Genomic DNA, 17,641 nt, shown 5'->3' on the forward strand with positions numbered 1-17,641 from the left:
TTTCCTTGCCACGCAGTGAATGGTCAAATGCATCATCTCGAAGAAGTTCACGAATCTGAGGACCAACAAAGACACCTTCCTTTATCTTATCTTCACTTAACCTTGGAAATTTTCCACGGAGGTACTTGAAAGCTGCTTGTGTTTTGTCAATGGCCTTGACAAAGTTCTTCATCAGACCCAGCTTGATGTGTAAGGGTGGGAACAAAATCTTCCTTGATTCAACAAGTAGTGGATGCTGAACACTTTTCCTCCCAGGCTCCAATGACTGTCGGAGTGGCCAGTCTTTCTTGATGTAGTGGGAATCTCTTGCACGACTATCCCATTCGCAGAGAAAACAGCAGTACTTTGTGTATCCAGTCTGCAGACCAAGCAAGAGAGCAACAACCTTCAAATCGCCACAAAGCTGCCAGTGATGTTGGTCATAGTTTATGCACCTCAAAAGTTGTTTCATGTTGTCATAGGTTTCCTTCATATGGACTGCATGACCAACTGGAATTGATGGCAAAACATTGCCATTATACAGTAAAACAGCTTTAAGACTCGTCTTCGATGAATCAATGAACAGTCTCCACTCATCTGGATCGTGAACGATGTTGAGGGCTGCCATCACACTATCGATGTTGTTGCAGGCTACAAGATCACCTTCCATGAAGAAGACTGGGACAAGATCCTTTTGATGGTCACGGAACATGGCAACCCTAACATCACCTGCCAGGAGATTCCACTGCTGTAGTCTGGAGCCCAACAGCTCTGCCTTACTCTTGGGTAGTTCCAAATCCCTGACAAGGTCATTCAGTTCACCTTGTGTTATGAGGTGTGGTTCAGAGGAGGAGGATGGGAGATTTGTCCTGTGACATTGATGGTTCAGGACCAGAAGTTTCATCCTCTTCCTCTTCCTCGTCTGAGTCAAGTGAGAATGATTCTGGTGCATCAGGAACCGGCAGTCCTTCTCCGTGGGGTACTGGGCGTATAGCTGATGGAATGTTTGGATAATGCACAGTCCACTTTTTCTTCTTTGACACATCTTTCCCAACTGGAGGCACCATGCAGAAGTAACAATTGCTGGTATGATCTGTTGGCTCTCTCCAAATCATTGGCACTGCAAAAGGCATAGATTTCCTTTTCCTGTTCAACCACTGGCGAAGATTTGTTGCACAAGTGTTGCAGCATAATGTGTAGGGCCCACCTCTTGTCCTGATCTCCAATTTTGCAGCCAAAATAAAGGTGATAGACTTTCTTAACCATAGTGGTTATACTGTGCTTTTGTGATGCGAAAGTCACTTCACCACAAACATAGCAGAAGTTATCTGCACTGTTCACACAAGTACGAGGCATCTCTGCTCACTTTGGCTAAACAGAAATGTGTCCCTTTGCAAAATCAAACACTGACAAATAAGAGAGCACGACACTGTATGATTTCTAGAGCTGATATAGGGCAATTTGTTCAGCAGAGTGATGTAAGCTTCGTTATGATTGCATCATCCATAACTTCTAGGAATAACATGATGCAATTCATATCATGTATGACGTAATACCAGCTTCAGATTGCATCATTCATTGTTTTGCCTAAAAAGCAAGTACTGTCCAAACCCAGTCATAGATTTATTCATAGATCCAGTCAAAGATTTTTTTTAATCATTTCTGGTTTAAATTGAGATCCCTTCCCTTTATAACTCACTTCTCCTCCACCATTCCCAAGTCAAGGGTCATATATACTGACCCAATAGCATATCTTGAAAACTAGAGCCAATCAACAATTTTAAGCATCATTTTCATTCTCAGTGACCCAGAATTAGTAAAGTTTGACTACATTTATTTCAGAAGCATTTTGGCTGTAGAGCAGTGTAATAAGGGAGCACTGTACACTTTGTATTCTGTATTGTAATTGAAATCAATATAGTTGAAAATGTGGAAAACATCCAACAATATTTATATAAATAGTATTCTATTATTGTTTAACAGCACAATTAATTGCAATTAATTTTTTTTAATGGTGTGATTAATCGTGATTAATTTTTAAAAATTTCTTGACAGCCCTAATTAATATTTTAGTACTCCGCAACAAAATAACACATATCCTATGCTCTGAGCAGACAGATAACGAACCTCTTTGTTTAAGAAAATACTTTTTCCATTGTGAATGCACAATGCAGCTGCACTGGGCCCCTTTCTATATTTATACATTACTTTTGTTATTGTCTATTACGTTGTGTACTTTTGCTTACATTGTAGCCACAACAGTCAGGATACAGGATACTTAATTAGAATGATAGATAACAGGTCACTTTGTGTAATAGTCAGGAATAAACAGTTAGCTATTTGACCCTTAAAGCTCCACTATCCAAGAAAAAAATATTATTGCTCTGTAATAATGAGGGGAAAACTAACAAACAAAAGCCATTTTCTCCCCCAAACTAGCCCCTTTTCTCATTCAAGGTCTTGCCTGTAGCAGAGCTATTGGTTTTATGCTGGGTAGAGACTGGGATGGATTTGCTTGACATCCTCTGCTCCATGCTCCTCAGAGCCCAGCTTTATGAAGGATCCCTGCATAGTTCCATGCAATGACCATTTGGAGATATGTGGATTCACCATTACTCAGATCTCCTGGACAGAGATACCTGTAGGTGCAAAACCAGGGGTACAAAGCTAATCCATCCATGTGGCTGAAGTTGCAGCCACATAGTAGTTCTTCCACAACACCACAGCCCAGGGGAAGATAATTCCTTCCACTCTAACCCCCTGAAGAATTACTCACCACCCAGCCCAGTTATTCAGGGTGAGTTCTGGAAACAGGAGCTTGCCTCTTAATGCACAAACAAAGTTTTAAGGGGTGAAATTGCCAGTTGGAGAGAGATTTATTTAGCTGGGCTGCAATGCAGTATTCCAGTTTATTCTTGTGTATACAGTACATGATCTATTGCTATGTAAACCTTGAAAGATTTGGAGAATCATTTTGGATAATCACCCAAAATATGGATGTCTACTTGGATCTTTTCCAAACAAATGAGACCTATTTGGTCAGCAAAAGGGTAGCAAAAATACTGTGGGATTTGGGCACCTTTGTTTCTGGTCTGAGCCAAAACATATAAAATGCAGAGGAACTTTTAAAAATATTTTTTTAAGTTAGCCCGCCCACATACAGCAATGTATGATTAGCTTCAAAAAGGGTTTATTATGAAAAACACCAGGAAAGGTTTTGTTTAACTTTTAAATGAGGGCTTGGGTCAGATGAATATGAGTTTTGTGGGGAGCTTTGAGTTGGTTTTCATTTTATCCAGGATCAGTTCATACTTTCCTGTTCAGTTCCCTTTTCATTCTTTCTCAGAGAAGGGTAGTTACTGAGGGTTACAAATAGTCCACTTTTTCTTATTTTGAATCACTGGAGAATCACATTTAAGGCAAGTAAATATATTAGTTGAACCTATTTCCAAAGGCATGTCAGACTTTTGAATGAATTCCTAGTTCCATTAAAGGCAATGGGTCAGGATTTTCACCCTTTATGTTCCTTGTATTCTTTTGGCTGCTGATGGGAGTGGCCTTCTGAAATCCCATCCGGGTTTTGACTGGTACTAAATGTTCCAGGAACAACCCTTTCCTAAAATGGATTTTGGGAATAGGAAAGTTATTGAGAGTAACTGGCCTTCATTTTTCAGCAAATATTCCTCTACATATTTAGGGCCAGATCTAAATTATTTCTCATTATATCAATGGGAGTCTTGCAATCCCCCGTGCGTCCTGTTTGTTGTAATGGCCTGAGGTGGGACAGGGTATCTTCCAAAGTTTGTCAAATAATGTTTTGCTCCTTACAATAGTTGATGGACTTATGTGGCTTTGCTAAACACGTTTTTAATGTGAACAGATTGTGGTCTAGTGTTTAGAAAAGGAATTGGGAGAAAGGACTTTTAGCTATGATATTAACTCACAGTGTAACCTGGGCATTTACTGCTCTGTTCACAATTTAGTCATTTGTAAAATGAATGTACTAATACTTACCTACCTCAGAGGGTATTGTAAGAAATTATGACTATTTATAAAGTACTTTGAGAATATTTGATATGTTCTGTTAATAATAATAATAATTAATAACTATAATCACATACTGCAATATAAAATTCTACTGAATTGGACTGATATTAAATGGGGATAACTAACACATTTCATGAACTGTTAAATTATTTTTGTCTAAACAATTTTATCTAGTGATAAAACTTCTGCTGTTTGTGAGATGGCATAATCTCAAAAACTACTTAATTGGGTTAGGAAATATAAGTAATTATGAATAAGGAAACTCCTGATGCTTTAACATACAGTTTCAAATGCAATTTACTTTGCTTTGTAAAGTGTGATTCAAAGGTTGAATCACACCGCTCATGCTAGATTTTTAGGTATACTGTTCATCACCTCTCACAGTATAAGAACAAACAATAATACAATAGAACCTGAATAAGGGAGAAATTTAAAGTACTAAAAGCTACATGTTACTTTGAGATATCTAGTGATTAAAGGGTTGCTGATGTCCGTACCTTCCACCAGGAGTCAGATATTTTGTATTTACCTATTGACCTTTCAATTGAGGGATCAAAGGTGCGTGGAAGGCTGCTCAGGGCATTAGTTGCATCTTTTAATCATTATGTTCCTTTTAGCTCACTATGGCATTATGTCCAGGCTGGATAGAGCGATTTGTAAATTCACACTGTGGAATGGGATAATCCTGAGTCTTATTCCTTTTGAGCACTGAGAGATGAAAAGTTGTTAGGGGTCAAGAGATTTACTCTAATCAGCTTTGGGCTTCTTTTTAGATTCTCCTCCACCCAACTTCAGACAAGTATTGCTAAAGAGTTTAAATACACTGATGCCTAACCACTTTTAGCAACACCCTCACAATTTCAACCTCCCTCATCTGGACAGTATTATTCACACTCCAGATAAGTTTGGAGTGCAGACAATAATCTAATCAACATACTTGTTTTGTTGAAACCTAAATTCTACATTGTATTTCACTTGTAAGGTTGATTGAAACTGAATAAAGATTCAGAATCAGTGTTGACCTCTGATTTGTGAACATTATTTGTTACCTTTTCCCTTTTGAAGACTGGACAAATGTCTAGGGTTCTGGATAGGCTTGTGTAGCCCACACTGGCATGGGTTCACTGCTCCAGTATCCGAGCTAAGTAGACTATAGCTAGCTTGGGTATGTCTACATGAGCTGCAGTCACACCCCATGACTGCAGTGTACACCTACCCTAACAGGCACAGCACTGAGCTCCTAGCCCAGGGAGAGGAGGGCTGCTACTCCAGAGGCTGGAGAGGCCCAGTCAAAACTTAGCTTCCTTGGACTACCCTAAAGAAACCAGCGTTGCCTACAGAGATTTTCACAGTGCTGTGTGCTGCCCACCCCACCAATATAACTCTTCATTGGGGTTTGGGAAGAAGATCCTCAAGAGACAACTTTTCAGCTGTCTTCTACAGTTCCTATACCAGGGAAATCTTCTCCTGGCCAGATACAGAGCTTTTTAGGGTGCTTTTATGCTGCTCTGGCTCTTTTATGTGGTGAATAGTGGCTGGAGTTGGGGGTTAAGGGTCTCATATTTCAAAATACATGTGACTATATAGGTGTGAAAAACTTAAACAGCTACAAGCATTTCTCATAGAAACCACAAATGAAAATTCTTCATTGTACATAATTTGGAAGAGTGTGAATTTCATAATGATTTTTCTCCCATTGCCATCCTTGCTATACCGTCATATTAGAGACTACTTTGGTTTACTTTATTAAACAGTTTGAGAAAGTCAGACCAAAAAAGATCCTTCTTTTAAACAGTGGATACCAAGAGATAAATTAGAAAATCATGACTGCCTTGTGTAATGAAAGCCTAATTATAATTCCTCCTCTCCACCCCCGCATCTTTGGGGTATTTTGTTGTCAAACAGATCTTGTTCCATATTTCCACAACTTTTGAAAATCTTTACATGAAGAGCAAACTCAAATAAGTTCTTGAAGGTTTTTTTAGTTTAGTCAGGGTATATTTATCATCTGTGTCTACTCTCTAGTATACTCTAGTTTCTTCCAGTTGTGAATTCCACAGGCCCACTACGAACTATATTGCCTTCCCATTACTACCCTCCTTGTCCTCTAGGTAAGGAGAAGAAAAGGGCAGCATGGACTCCCGGGAGTTTGGTGGGTGAAGTTGAAAGGGAATATGGGAGGAAACTGTACTTAACTTACAAGTTTTGTACTTTTGTACTTTTTGTTTAAGAGTCATTGCAATTTTTTAAGCATTGCTTTCAAAACGAGGTGCATTTTTCACATTCTCTCTGCTGACATATCATTACCTTTATGCATCACAAATCGTGATGAAAGCTCTTCACTAGATGCTGTGTCCTTGGGACATATCTGTGAGGGATTTGAGGAAAAATGCTCTTTTTAACTAATGGTGTTTTAAAAAACACACATACACAATTGAACCCTACAGTAATGTTTCCTCACAGTGAAAGTGATAATGGAGGAAGTGTCACGGGGAAAAAAATGCAGAGATTTGAATTATCTAGAAATCTGAATTATCTATCCTATTGGTGTCAAACTCTCCGCCTTTGATTAATTATTCTGGCCTCTGTGATAGATTGAGGTTCTGCAGAACTCAAGCTTTCATTTTAAGAAAAAATATATTTCTAGTCATATGGTTTCAAAGAAAACCTTTTGAAAGTGACTTGAAGTTCTGTCTTTCTAACCTTAGAGATGTCTATAGATTTACCCAATAATTCTGAAGTGTGTGTTACCCCCATTCACTTTAATTAGCTTTTAACTTTGAAAAATTAAATAATCATGTTTAATCATATCAAAATGAGTGAATAGTACAAGATTACTACAAATACATTTTTGGAGCTTTTAGGAAGAAGGCTCGGAATACTTTAGTTCCTATGGTCTTGGAATTCAGTGATGAGATGGAAACCGTGACAAAATACAATTAAGAATGGAAAACAAGGGACAAACAGATGTGCTTGTTAAGGAGCTAAGTGTTAAATATTTTATGATGGAGCCATAATTAGTATCATGTTTTGTCAAATACCACTCCTCCCTTGCAATTTCCCAAGGATTCTGGATCATATCATTGCTCATTTTCATGATTATATTTATTAACTGATTTTCCACTAAATTGAAGGCGGTGCTTGGAAAGTATATTTTGAAGATACCCATTTGAAAGGAGAAAACACAGGAAGAAACATACAATTTTAGCTAAAATTTTAGAAAATGAATAGATTTTTGAGAACTAATCAGTCCAAATTCTTTGATGCCATCCTTGACTTGCTCCCGGTGGGAGAAGAGAGTTAGTGGTTGCACAACATCTGCTTGCTTATCTGTACTCCCAAAACAAAGCTCTAGCTAGCCAGTGCAGGGAGATAGGGGAGGTTCAGACTCCTCCTTACTCTCTTGCATAGGCATCTAGCCCTGATGTGTGGAATCTTTGCCCAAACCTGGAAATGGTCCCAACCCAAACTGTTTATAGGGTTCTAAAAAAATGTGGATAATGTTTTAAAAAGAAATATTTTATTTTAACGTGTTTCTGAACTTTTTGATTCCATCTAAATGCAGAAGCAGAGATTCTGAAATAGACTGAATATACCAGGGGAACAACTTTCTTTTTAAGCTAACTAGAATCTCTTGAGGAAATCTGTTCTTGTGATATTTTCAGTCCTATTTTGGAGATGCCAGATGGATTATTTGGATAAACATCCAGATTTTCTATCACTAATTTTGGTAACAAGCTAAGCAGTCACATCCTTTATAATACCTATTAAAATCCCAGATTCATAAATGTTATGGCCAGATGGGACCATTGTGAACATCTATCCTGACCTCCTCTTTAACACAGAGCACAGATTTCACCCAGTAATTCCTGCATTTGGTTCAATAACTGTTGGTTGAACTGGACCACATCGCCTAAAAACAGATCTAGTCTTGATTTAAAGACTTCTAATGATGACAAAAAATACATAACTGGGTTATCTTTTTAATAGTTAATTACCCTGACTGCCAAACATTTGCATTTTATTTCAGTTTCAGCTTTGCTGACTTCAACTTCCAGCCATTAGATTTTCTAATATTTTGTCTACTGGATTAGAGATATCTTCTATCAGCAGTCTTCTCTCCAGTGTAGGTAATTGTAGAACATCATCAAGTTGCCTCTTAGCCTTTTCTTTGACAAACTAAGTAGATGGAGTCTTTTGGTCTCTCTCTTTGTGAGTATATAATCATGGACAATTCCAGTACAGATTTTTCATGACTATGTCAAGCAGATATGACTCAACACATTTTGACATATATTGGGTGAAATTGAAACTAGTATATTAAGAACTCTTTTTAAAAATTAGGTGTTTCACCATGCAAACCCTTTGTGATAGTTTTGGATGGATTTAAAGAATAAATAAAGAAATGACATTGTTTAAAAATATTTAAGGAGAATTATTTCACCCCACTACCAAGGGGTGAAATAAATTGCAGCAACAAAATCTAATGGAGAGAGCTAAACTACTGGCTCAGAAATTTGATTGGCTGAGAGAAATAGTAGCTGAGCCTATTTAAGAAAAAATATGTCAAAAAAGGACCTAGGGTGCTGATTTAATGTTTCTACAACCTTTTAAGTGCTAATGGAACACACATACTTTCCATTCAATTGCCCCATTGGAGAATTTGGGAATTAATCAGAATATTAATCCCTGGCTACCAATGCAAATGATAATTAAACTCAGTGGTATATGAGCATTGACATTTCAGTTTATAATTTCGTAGTTTGGGGTCTCTTTGCAAGTGTCTTCAATTCTTTTTAATCTTTATTGGTACAATACATGACCACTCTAATTCACTAATATTTATATTTTCATGCTTTCTAGGTGCAGCTGGCTTAACACCATTGCCAAGTGACAAGCTCCTTTTATAAGGAGCATTTAACAAAAGGACACTTTTCCTTTTCATGTATATTTCATTGGGAAAAAAACATTAAAGATAATTTCTAATTCAGTTAGGGCTACATCCAATGAAGTGCAAATACAATGAAAACAAGTATTCCATGTCCTGCTAACAATGGTAGTTTGTTTAATGTGGGTTTTTTTAATCAGTGTAAATACTTGTGAGCTCTGATCATGCTTGCCATTAAATGGTTATCACTGGTTCCTTCTTCCACCTTTCCTTCCCCGCTCCCTCCCCCAACCCCCATTCATTCCACAATAGCTATTAGGGACCTGTAAAGTACTTTTTTAAACCAACATTCTGGATGGTTTTGTGAAACATAATAAATCCATGTGCACAGTGATTGACCAGGCTGGGCTTAGCAACCTGTGTTTCTCATTTGATCCCTTCCTTTTGTCCAACATACCTTTACAGTTGTGGCAAACTATGGATGAACAGTTATAGCTGTTACTAATAGCCAGTTTCACAGAGATTGCTTCACAGAGATGGTGGCAATTGTTATTACTGCAGAAGTAATTACCTTTGCCATGGACAACTTATTATCTGTCAGATATCTGTGGACTGGAAGTAAAGTACAGGGTTGGAAATTATTAAAGTGAAAACAGAGCGAGAGCTTAGAAAAATACTGAAGTTAGATCACTGATATCTAGGTAGATTCTTTGTTTAGTGCTTTGCTCCCTCTTCTGTCTCAATCTATTTTATGGGTAGCTGCTTTACTATGTGAATATGTGTATACAGGACAGATCTATTCAACCATGTCAGCCTTTATTATTTGTATTTATTTATTTGATAGTGCTTCCAATGTGTGAGGTGCTTTCCAGACATGAAAGAAGGCGTAGTCCCTGCCCTGAAGAACTTGCAGTCTAAAAGACAAACAAGCTGATAGCATTTGGAGTAATAATAACATATCATTAAAGTGGTCAATGCAGGGGTTGGTCATGTCAGCAAACACAGAGCCAGATTCCCTGGTGCAGCACTGTCTCATTGCACAGCAGCTCTGGTGGAATCTAGCCTTACAGTAGCTGAGGGGTGGGGAAAAATCACCCCAAATTAAGAGTTCTTATATCATTTGCTCTGTCTGCTGCCACTGTAGCAGAGAGAAAGCCCCATGGCCAATCCTGGACTGTGGTTTTGGCCTTCCAATTGCTCTAATTTGGCACAGGAACACTGCCCATTCACAGAGCAGCCTCAGGGATCAGGGGAGTACAAAGGTGTCTTGGTGAGTTACGTAGATTATTTCCAAGAACCCACAGTCTACCCATTATTAGCCAGTTAGTTTCTTATAGTTATCCTGGATCTGTAGGAGGGATTTGTATGCAGTGAAGATATGGACCAGCTCAGAAAGGGTGTTTTATACACAGGGGGACAGTACAGAAAACAGCATAAATTGTTTGTTAGAGAAGCAAATAAAGCAAATAAACAGGGAACAAGGCTAGCACTGTGGCATAACAGATAAAGTGTGGAATTCATGTCTCTGCATGAGATGTATCTTTGTGTTTGGGGGATTAGCAAAGAGAGCACATAAATATAGATTCCTCTAATCATTACTCATGGGAGTACTTATTTACACATGTAAATACTCCCACTGAAGTTAAGGAGCCTACATGAATAAGAGTGCAAGATCAAGTCTTTAATGTAGGCATTCCACCTGTAATATATCCTGCTTTGTCTCAATACCGCAGCCCATAAACCATGGTGTGTTGTTCTATCACTGATGAAAATCCTTTAAATCACATTGGGATAGTAGGATAAAACTAGGCTTTGTCTTTCCTTGTTATTTGTCTATAATTAAATGCAGTGGTGTTTGCGCCGTTAGTCCTCTTAGCTTTATAATGATGGGTTGTTGGTGCCTGTTTTTTTCTATATACATTTGTATGAGACTTTTTTTTAATGGATATGTTTAAAGACGCTTTAAAATACATCCAAGTTATTCATCCAAGTCCCAAATACATATATAAAAATGTAATCCCTCCCTGGTCTCAAGATTTCTTCAGATCCTTTTAAAAATAGTGATGATTGCCTTGACAGATTCTAGTAGCTTTTGTGCAGCCATTATCCTCTAGTGTGTAAATCCTCCTCAGTTCACAGATTATTGATCTGAACAACACTACACAGTGCCTCTGGGTCCATTATAGTCTAGTGTGTTGATGCAGCTGCCACACAAGGGCATGAAGTCCACCTGCTAACAATCTTTACAGAGCATTGCTGTAGGAAAACAGTTACTTAGCCTCACAGAGAAGATGCTTCTCTCAATTAAATAACTAGACCCTTATTATTACTTTCCCCTGTCATACCCAGAAGGCTTTGCCTTATGTTAGAGACTGATGAAGCATACAGTATGGGGTTTTGGAAGTTAGAACTTAAAAATAAATTTCAATGGACTTAATTTTTCTCAAGCACATGTAAAAGTTTCATGGAAGAAATAATTCTTCCCAGGATTCAGCATTCCAGGTTAATTTTTATATGCAGATGACAACCAGTTCCACATTTCAGCTCCCAAGTTTTTCAATCCCAAATTGAACGCTCTGATATAGAGCAGTGGTTCTCAACCAGGGATCCGGGGAGCCTCAGAAAGAAAAAGGTTGAGAACCCCTGTGGCAGAGAATGCCCTCGCTAGAGAACATCATCTTAGACTCAAGCTGAAAAGTCCTGTTGGTTGATTGTATCTGTTACAGTGGATTGTGTGACTAAATAGCTATGTTTTTTCATAGTATAAAATTCTATGAGGTAGGCTGGAAGGGACCTCAAATGGTCATCTAGGGTCCGGGGCCCCCTGTGGGGCTGGGAGCAGGTTTCACAGGATCTTCGAAGCATGGCTAGTGTTAGACTAGCTGGGGCCCAGAGCAGAAAGCCAAAGCCCCACCACATGGGGTTGAAGTCCAGGGCCCTGAGCCCTGCCACCAGGGGCTGAAGCCAAAGCCTGACCAATGTAGCTTCATGGGGGCCCCTGTCGTTAGGGCAGGGCAATTGTCTGGGGTCCCATGCCCTAACGACAGCCCTGGCTTTTATATGTAGAAAAATAGTTACTGTGGCACAGGTGGACCATGGAGTTTTTATAGCGTGGAGGGGGAGGGGGCTCAGAAAGAAAAAGGTTGACAACCCCTGACATAGAGGAACACAAAATGCTATAGAGATGTGATCATAATTGTTAAGCATTTGGTGGGCAGAATGGAAAGCAAGGAGAGGAGCAGACACTACCCTTTAGTATGATTTTGAATTCTGAGTTTGCTAGGAAAGTTGAATTTATGCCTAAATTCTTAGGGCAAGCACCTAAACAGGGATAATAGGATTACAACAATTAGCTCTTAAAAACATCCACCTGCTATATTATGTACAATCTTTGTAATAAATAGCTTAATTTTGGTACCAAGCTATGCAGCCACCACCTTCATTATACCTAACAAAATCCTAGATTTATAAATGCAGAATAGCAACAAAAAGGTTTGTCTGTCTTCTTTTGGGGAAGTCGGTAGCATGGCAATTGTGATTCTGAGAGAGAACGGGTTGTTTGAAATGTTTGTGATGCACAGGAGTCCTGCTTGCCATGGAGAAGATCAGTTATAGATGTGACTAGAGTGCTCAGCACCTTACAGGATCCACCTGTACACGTTGGGAATTAGAAAAACCAGTATGATGAATGGCAACATTACCCCTGCAGTGATGCATGCCCCAACCTAATACCCCACTTAGCTACCAAACCTTAGGACAAACAGACCACATAAGCCTTCTGTTTCCCCAGTTTGGCTCCCTGCTTTTTAAACTCCCCTGTGTCCTTGGAAAGCCCCTGCTCCTCCCCATAGAGTAAACCTTGATTTAGCAGGGCTGGATAGGACTCTCTCTTTGGAATCTATCAACATTGCTATACATGGCATAGGAATAAGGCCAAGTGGGTGACAAGTTAAACCAAATTGCTGCAGTTCTACTCCTCTGCCACACTGGCTAAAATCCCTGAGGATATTCTACCAGTTTTGGAGAAGACTGCTATGATTTTGGTAACATTCCTGCACATTTTCAGCTCCACATTGTATTTCCTCCAGTGCATACTACAGGGTTTGTTGCTGTTGACGTGGCATTTGACAGTTCTTTTTAATGATATGTTTGGTCCTCTCCCTTTATTCCCTCTTGGGTCATATAGGAAGCAGAGCTCTTAAGGAGCTTGCACGGTCTCCTGTTTGTTCTGTTATTTAGGGTTGGATCCCTGATTGCAGAGCACCTTTTAGTTTTATAGTCAGTCCTGCTTGGAGACCCCTTTTCTGAAGTGAACCCAGATACAAAGACATGATATAAATGGATTGTGAGTGGCATTTAGCTATCTTCTGTCTCTCCCTTTCTTTAAATGACTGCAGGGTTCTGTCTTTCCAATACTTCCACAGTCCTGAATTTACACCTCACCTCTTTAGTTTATTTTTCTTTTTTTGATAAACCATTTGTTCAGTGCTCCTTAGAACAGTCTGGCCTTTTCACAATTCTCTCCTGGTAACTTGGCTAGTGATAGTGGAAAACCAAAATGTTTAGCTTTGTTCTCCTTTGCTTTTTATCAACAACTGGTCCTAATCCTGCCAACGGTTACGTGTAACCCTTTACATACATATGCATTATCGTTTAATTTAGTGAGACTCCTCCCTGTGTGTGAAGTTATTCACATGAATACATTTTTGGCAGGATCAGGATCTTAGTTTGGGAAAACAATGGGGGTTTGTTGGTTTGTTTTAGTTTCATGTCTGTCTCTGTTTCTGGACCAGGGATGTGCTAAAGGGACCATCTTCTAGCCAAAGCATTTCAGGAACTGATCTGAAATGAAAATATGAAGCATGAAAATGGATCCTGTGAAATGAGTTCTATAATGCTCAGGCTTTACAATAGCAAAGCTATATTTCAGTTATGCCAGAAATAATACACAAAAGGACAGCACCGCCCCATTGAACTAGCTTGCACAAAGTCCACTAAAAGGCAAAACTGTAAAGTTAAAGGCTTTTTCTCTCTTTCTTTTTAAATTGGGACTGCTAAACTAAGCTCAACTTTGCAGTTAAAATGAAATGGCTTAATCCTACACCACATGAAAGGAAAATGTCAGCAATTAAGTCAGATGAGAAAGCTTTGTTCGTGAAGGAATGCATGGCTGGAACTTGCCCTCAAAGGCTTTACAAGGAAAACAGTCATTTATTTAGGCCATCTCTTCACAAAACACAAAAGAAATAAACTGATAATGGATTGGCCCTTCAGGGGGACCAAAGACTTTTTAAAAAAAAATGCTGTGGACCACCCTCCTCCTCCTAAGTATCAAACTGTCTCAGATGTAACCTTCCAGTAACCTTGCTAGAAGGCACTACAGTGTGATTCACTAGGTTACCCCTATTCTTTTCTTTTCAGGCTCCTGCTCAGATGGCTGTTGGGAATGTCAGAACGGCAAGTGTTACAGACCAGAACAAAGCTGCGATTTTGTAGATGACTGTGGGGATAATACTGATGAGAATGAATGCGGTACTTCCTGCACATTTGAGAAAGGCAGATGTGGCTGGCAAAATTCCCTAGCTGACAACTTTGACTGGGTTCTGGGAGTCGGCTCGCCTCAAAGTCTCAGACCTCCCAGGGACCACACACTTGGAAATGGAATTGGTATGTTATCAGTTCACAAACAAGGATATAATCCTATTCATTAAGCTTCTCATGTGTTCCCCGTGAGACAACAGAAGGGTTCTAAATATCTAATTAGGGTGTCTTTATTAATAAATGAAACATATAATTGGTTATCAAAACATAATAGTAATTACTGTTCTACAATGCCTGTAGGTCAGAAAACTTTGATTCTCAGTTGCCCTTTCTCTAAATAATACTGCATGTGATGAGCAAGTCATTATTTTACTTGACAAGAGAGTGACATTTGATCTGGACACAGATTTTAAGGATGAGTTAACTAGGCTGAGAGAGCCATTAGGATCCACTCCACCAGAGTTAGATCTCATATCCAGAAAGCTCTCGTTCATGTCAGGCACATAATGCTGGAACATTCAGAACTTTGTTCTGTACTGACAGTGGTCCGTTGGTACTATTAGAATATACTGTTGAGAAGGGGTGGAATTATCTAATATATTGAAGAGATTTTCAAAAATGCAGTTAGGATCTCAGCTCTTATTGAAAGTTAGTTGGAGCAGAACCCATATATGCCCTCATGCCTTAGAGAAATCTCTCTCTAAACTGTTAAATCATCTCTAAAGAGTGTGTGCTAAGCAGGGAGGAACAAAGCTGTTTGGGGAAATAAGAACTGCCACAAAATTCCAGCCTGAACTATAGCCAGTGTGGCTGCAGCTCTCACCACATCTTCCAGAAAACCTTCCATAAGCTCTCATGTCTCCCTGCTTTTGCTCAAGAACACCCAAGCACATATTCTTTCCCAATATCCATTGAGCAGACTTTAGCTTCACCTCCTATCTTTGAAGTTCCCATTACCGAGCCACAGAGCTTCCCTTAGGTAAACCCCAAAATGATCCTGAATTCAAATCTTCCACCTTCTAGAGTGCACAGAGGTCATGAGACTTGAATTCAGCAGTTGCCAGAAGGAATCACTAGGTTGGATTATGTGAAGGACTATAGGAGGAATATGTATTGAATACAAGAAGGCCTGAGTTTACTGGATGATTGTAGGTAGAAAAGGAGGTAGGGGCTTGTGGAAGCTTGTATGAATGTTATAATTACATGAAACTATTTGTACATCTAGTGCCAAAAATTAGACATGGTCTAAGTGGCCTACCCTCCGCTGATGACATAAGTAGGAAGCGGTGCAGAAGAAATGGAGTGGGCCAGAGAATTTGTTCTGCTCTTTCTTTTGGCTTTTTAAAACTTATAAGAACAGCCATACAGGGTCAGACCAAAGGTCCATCTAGCCCAGCATCCTGTCTTCCAACAGTGGCCAATGCCCGGTGCCCCCAAACAGAGGCTAGGGACATCATCCCGGGCAAAACATGTTGCTGATGTTCAATTTTTAACATCTGCCTGATCTCCTATAGAAATAAATATTTTTCCCATCATAATATTATGGCAAACATCTATAATGCAAGTGAGCCTCAGAAAAGTTGAAGTCAGTTCTAAATGATGAAGCCACCTCACTCAAATGGATTTGTATCCCTAATTCAAATATAAAATGCAATATTTTATGCAGTTATAAATTGATCAACAATGTCCCGTTTATGCTATGATTACGTTTATTTGAATTCCAACTATATTGTTAGCATCGTAGCAAAAAAAAGATTGAATTTGAAATCTTGCTGTGTTCATTATGCTTTGTGATTGAAATATCTATCTAATTGGTTTTCATCATGAGAAAGAAATGCAGAACTCAAGTGCCACCTCATCTCCTGAAACGTTATTTAAGTATCAGTATTTATTTGGGATCTTTTAGGGACTTAATTTGAAATGCAGGATAATACTTTTGTACTGAGGAATACAGATGGTCTGAACCAGTCTGATTCAGTATGGATACCTATAGATCCACACAGATGCAAAGGACTTGAGATTGGTTGGTCCCTTTGCCTACCAAAGCTAGCTTTGAGCTGGTGTTACCTACTATTTGGAGACCATAGAAGACTCACCCTCAGATTTATCAGTGTTGCATGATGTGACATGCTTACAGAATTGCCATCTGTTAGAAATGGTTCCTTCAGGAATTATGATCTTGCCAGTAGCTATTCTACTTTAAAATGAGACAACTATTGGCAGCCCACAGATAAAGCTCAATAAAGAGATATGGAGCCAGATTCTTGGCCAGCCTGAGAGCTAGCAGAAGGGTTTATGCCTGCTTATTCTGGTAGAAATGACACTGGAGGTCAAGATTGCTGCATTGGAAAACATCTGTAACTCTGCTATTTAAAAAGAAGAACAGGAGTACTTGTGGCACCTTAGAGACTAACAAATTTATTAGCGCATAAGCTTTCGTGGACTACAGCCCACTTCTTCGGATGCATATAGAATGGAACATATATTGAGGATATATATATATACACACATACAGAGAGCATAAACAGGTGGGAGTTGTCTTACCAACTCTGAGAGGCCAATTAATTAAGAGAAAAAAAACTTTTGAAGCTAGCCTGACAAAGGAGGTGCTGTCGTCATCATGAATAAATTGGAATATGACCAGGAGGCTGCTAGACAGCTCTCTAACACCACATTCTACAGGCCATTATCCTCTGATCCCACTGAGGATTACCTAATCAGGAATCAAAATACTCAAAAACCAGTGGGAGAACACTTTAACCTGTCTGGTCATTCAGTGACAGACCTGCGGGTGGCTATATTACAACAGAAAAACTTCAAAAACAGACTCCAACGAGAGACTGCTGAGCTAGAATTGATATGCAAACTAGACACAATCAACTCCGGTTTGAATAAGGACTGGGAATGGCTGAGCCATTACAAACATTGAATCTATCTCCCCTTGTAAGTATTCTCACACTTCTTAACTGTCTGTACTGGGCTAGCTTGATTATCACTTCAAAAGTTTTTTTTTCTCTTAATTAATTGGCCTCTCAGAGTTGGTAAGACAACTCCCACCTGTTTATGCTCTCTGTCTGTGTGTATATATATCTCCTCAATATATGTTCCATTCTATATGCATCCGAAGAAGTGGGCTGTAGTCCATGAAAGCTTATGCTCTAATAAATTTGTTAGTCTCTAAGGTGC

At 39.1% G+C, this 17,641-nt stretch overlaps 1 protein-coding gene across 1 annotated transcript in view; it reads left to right on the forward strand.

Annotated features, from left to right (window-relative positions):
* MALRD1 (MAM and LDL receptor class A domain containing 1) overlaps positions 1-17,641 on the forward strand; it is a 435,909-nt gene that overhangs the window by 218,648 nt on the left and 199,620 nt on the right. Inside the window, exon 26 of the mRNA XM_054017027.1 lies at positions 14,336-14,581. Coding sequence (XP_053873002.1) covers positions 14,336-14,581 — 246 coding nt within the window. The remainder of the gene's footprint in view (positions 1-14,335; positions 14,582-17,641) is intronic.

Source organism: Malaclemys terrapin, chromosome 2, assembly GCF_027887155.1.
Source record: "Malaclemys terrapin pileata isolate rMalTer1 chromosome 2, rMalTer1.hap1, whole genome shotgun sequence".
Classification (NCBI taxonomy): Eukaryota; Metazoa; Chordata; order Testudines; family Emydidae; genus Malaclemys; species Malaclemys terrapin.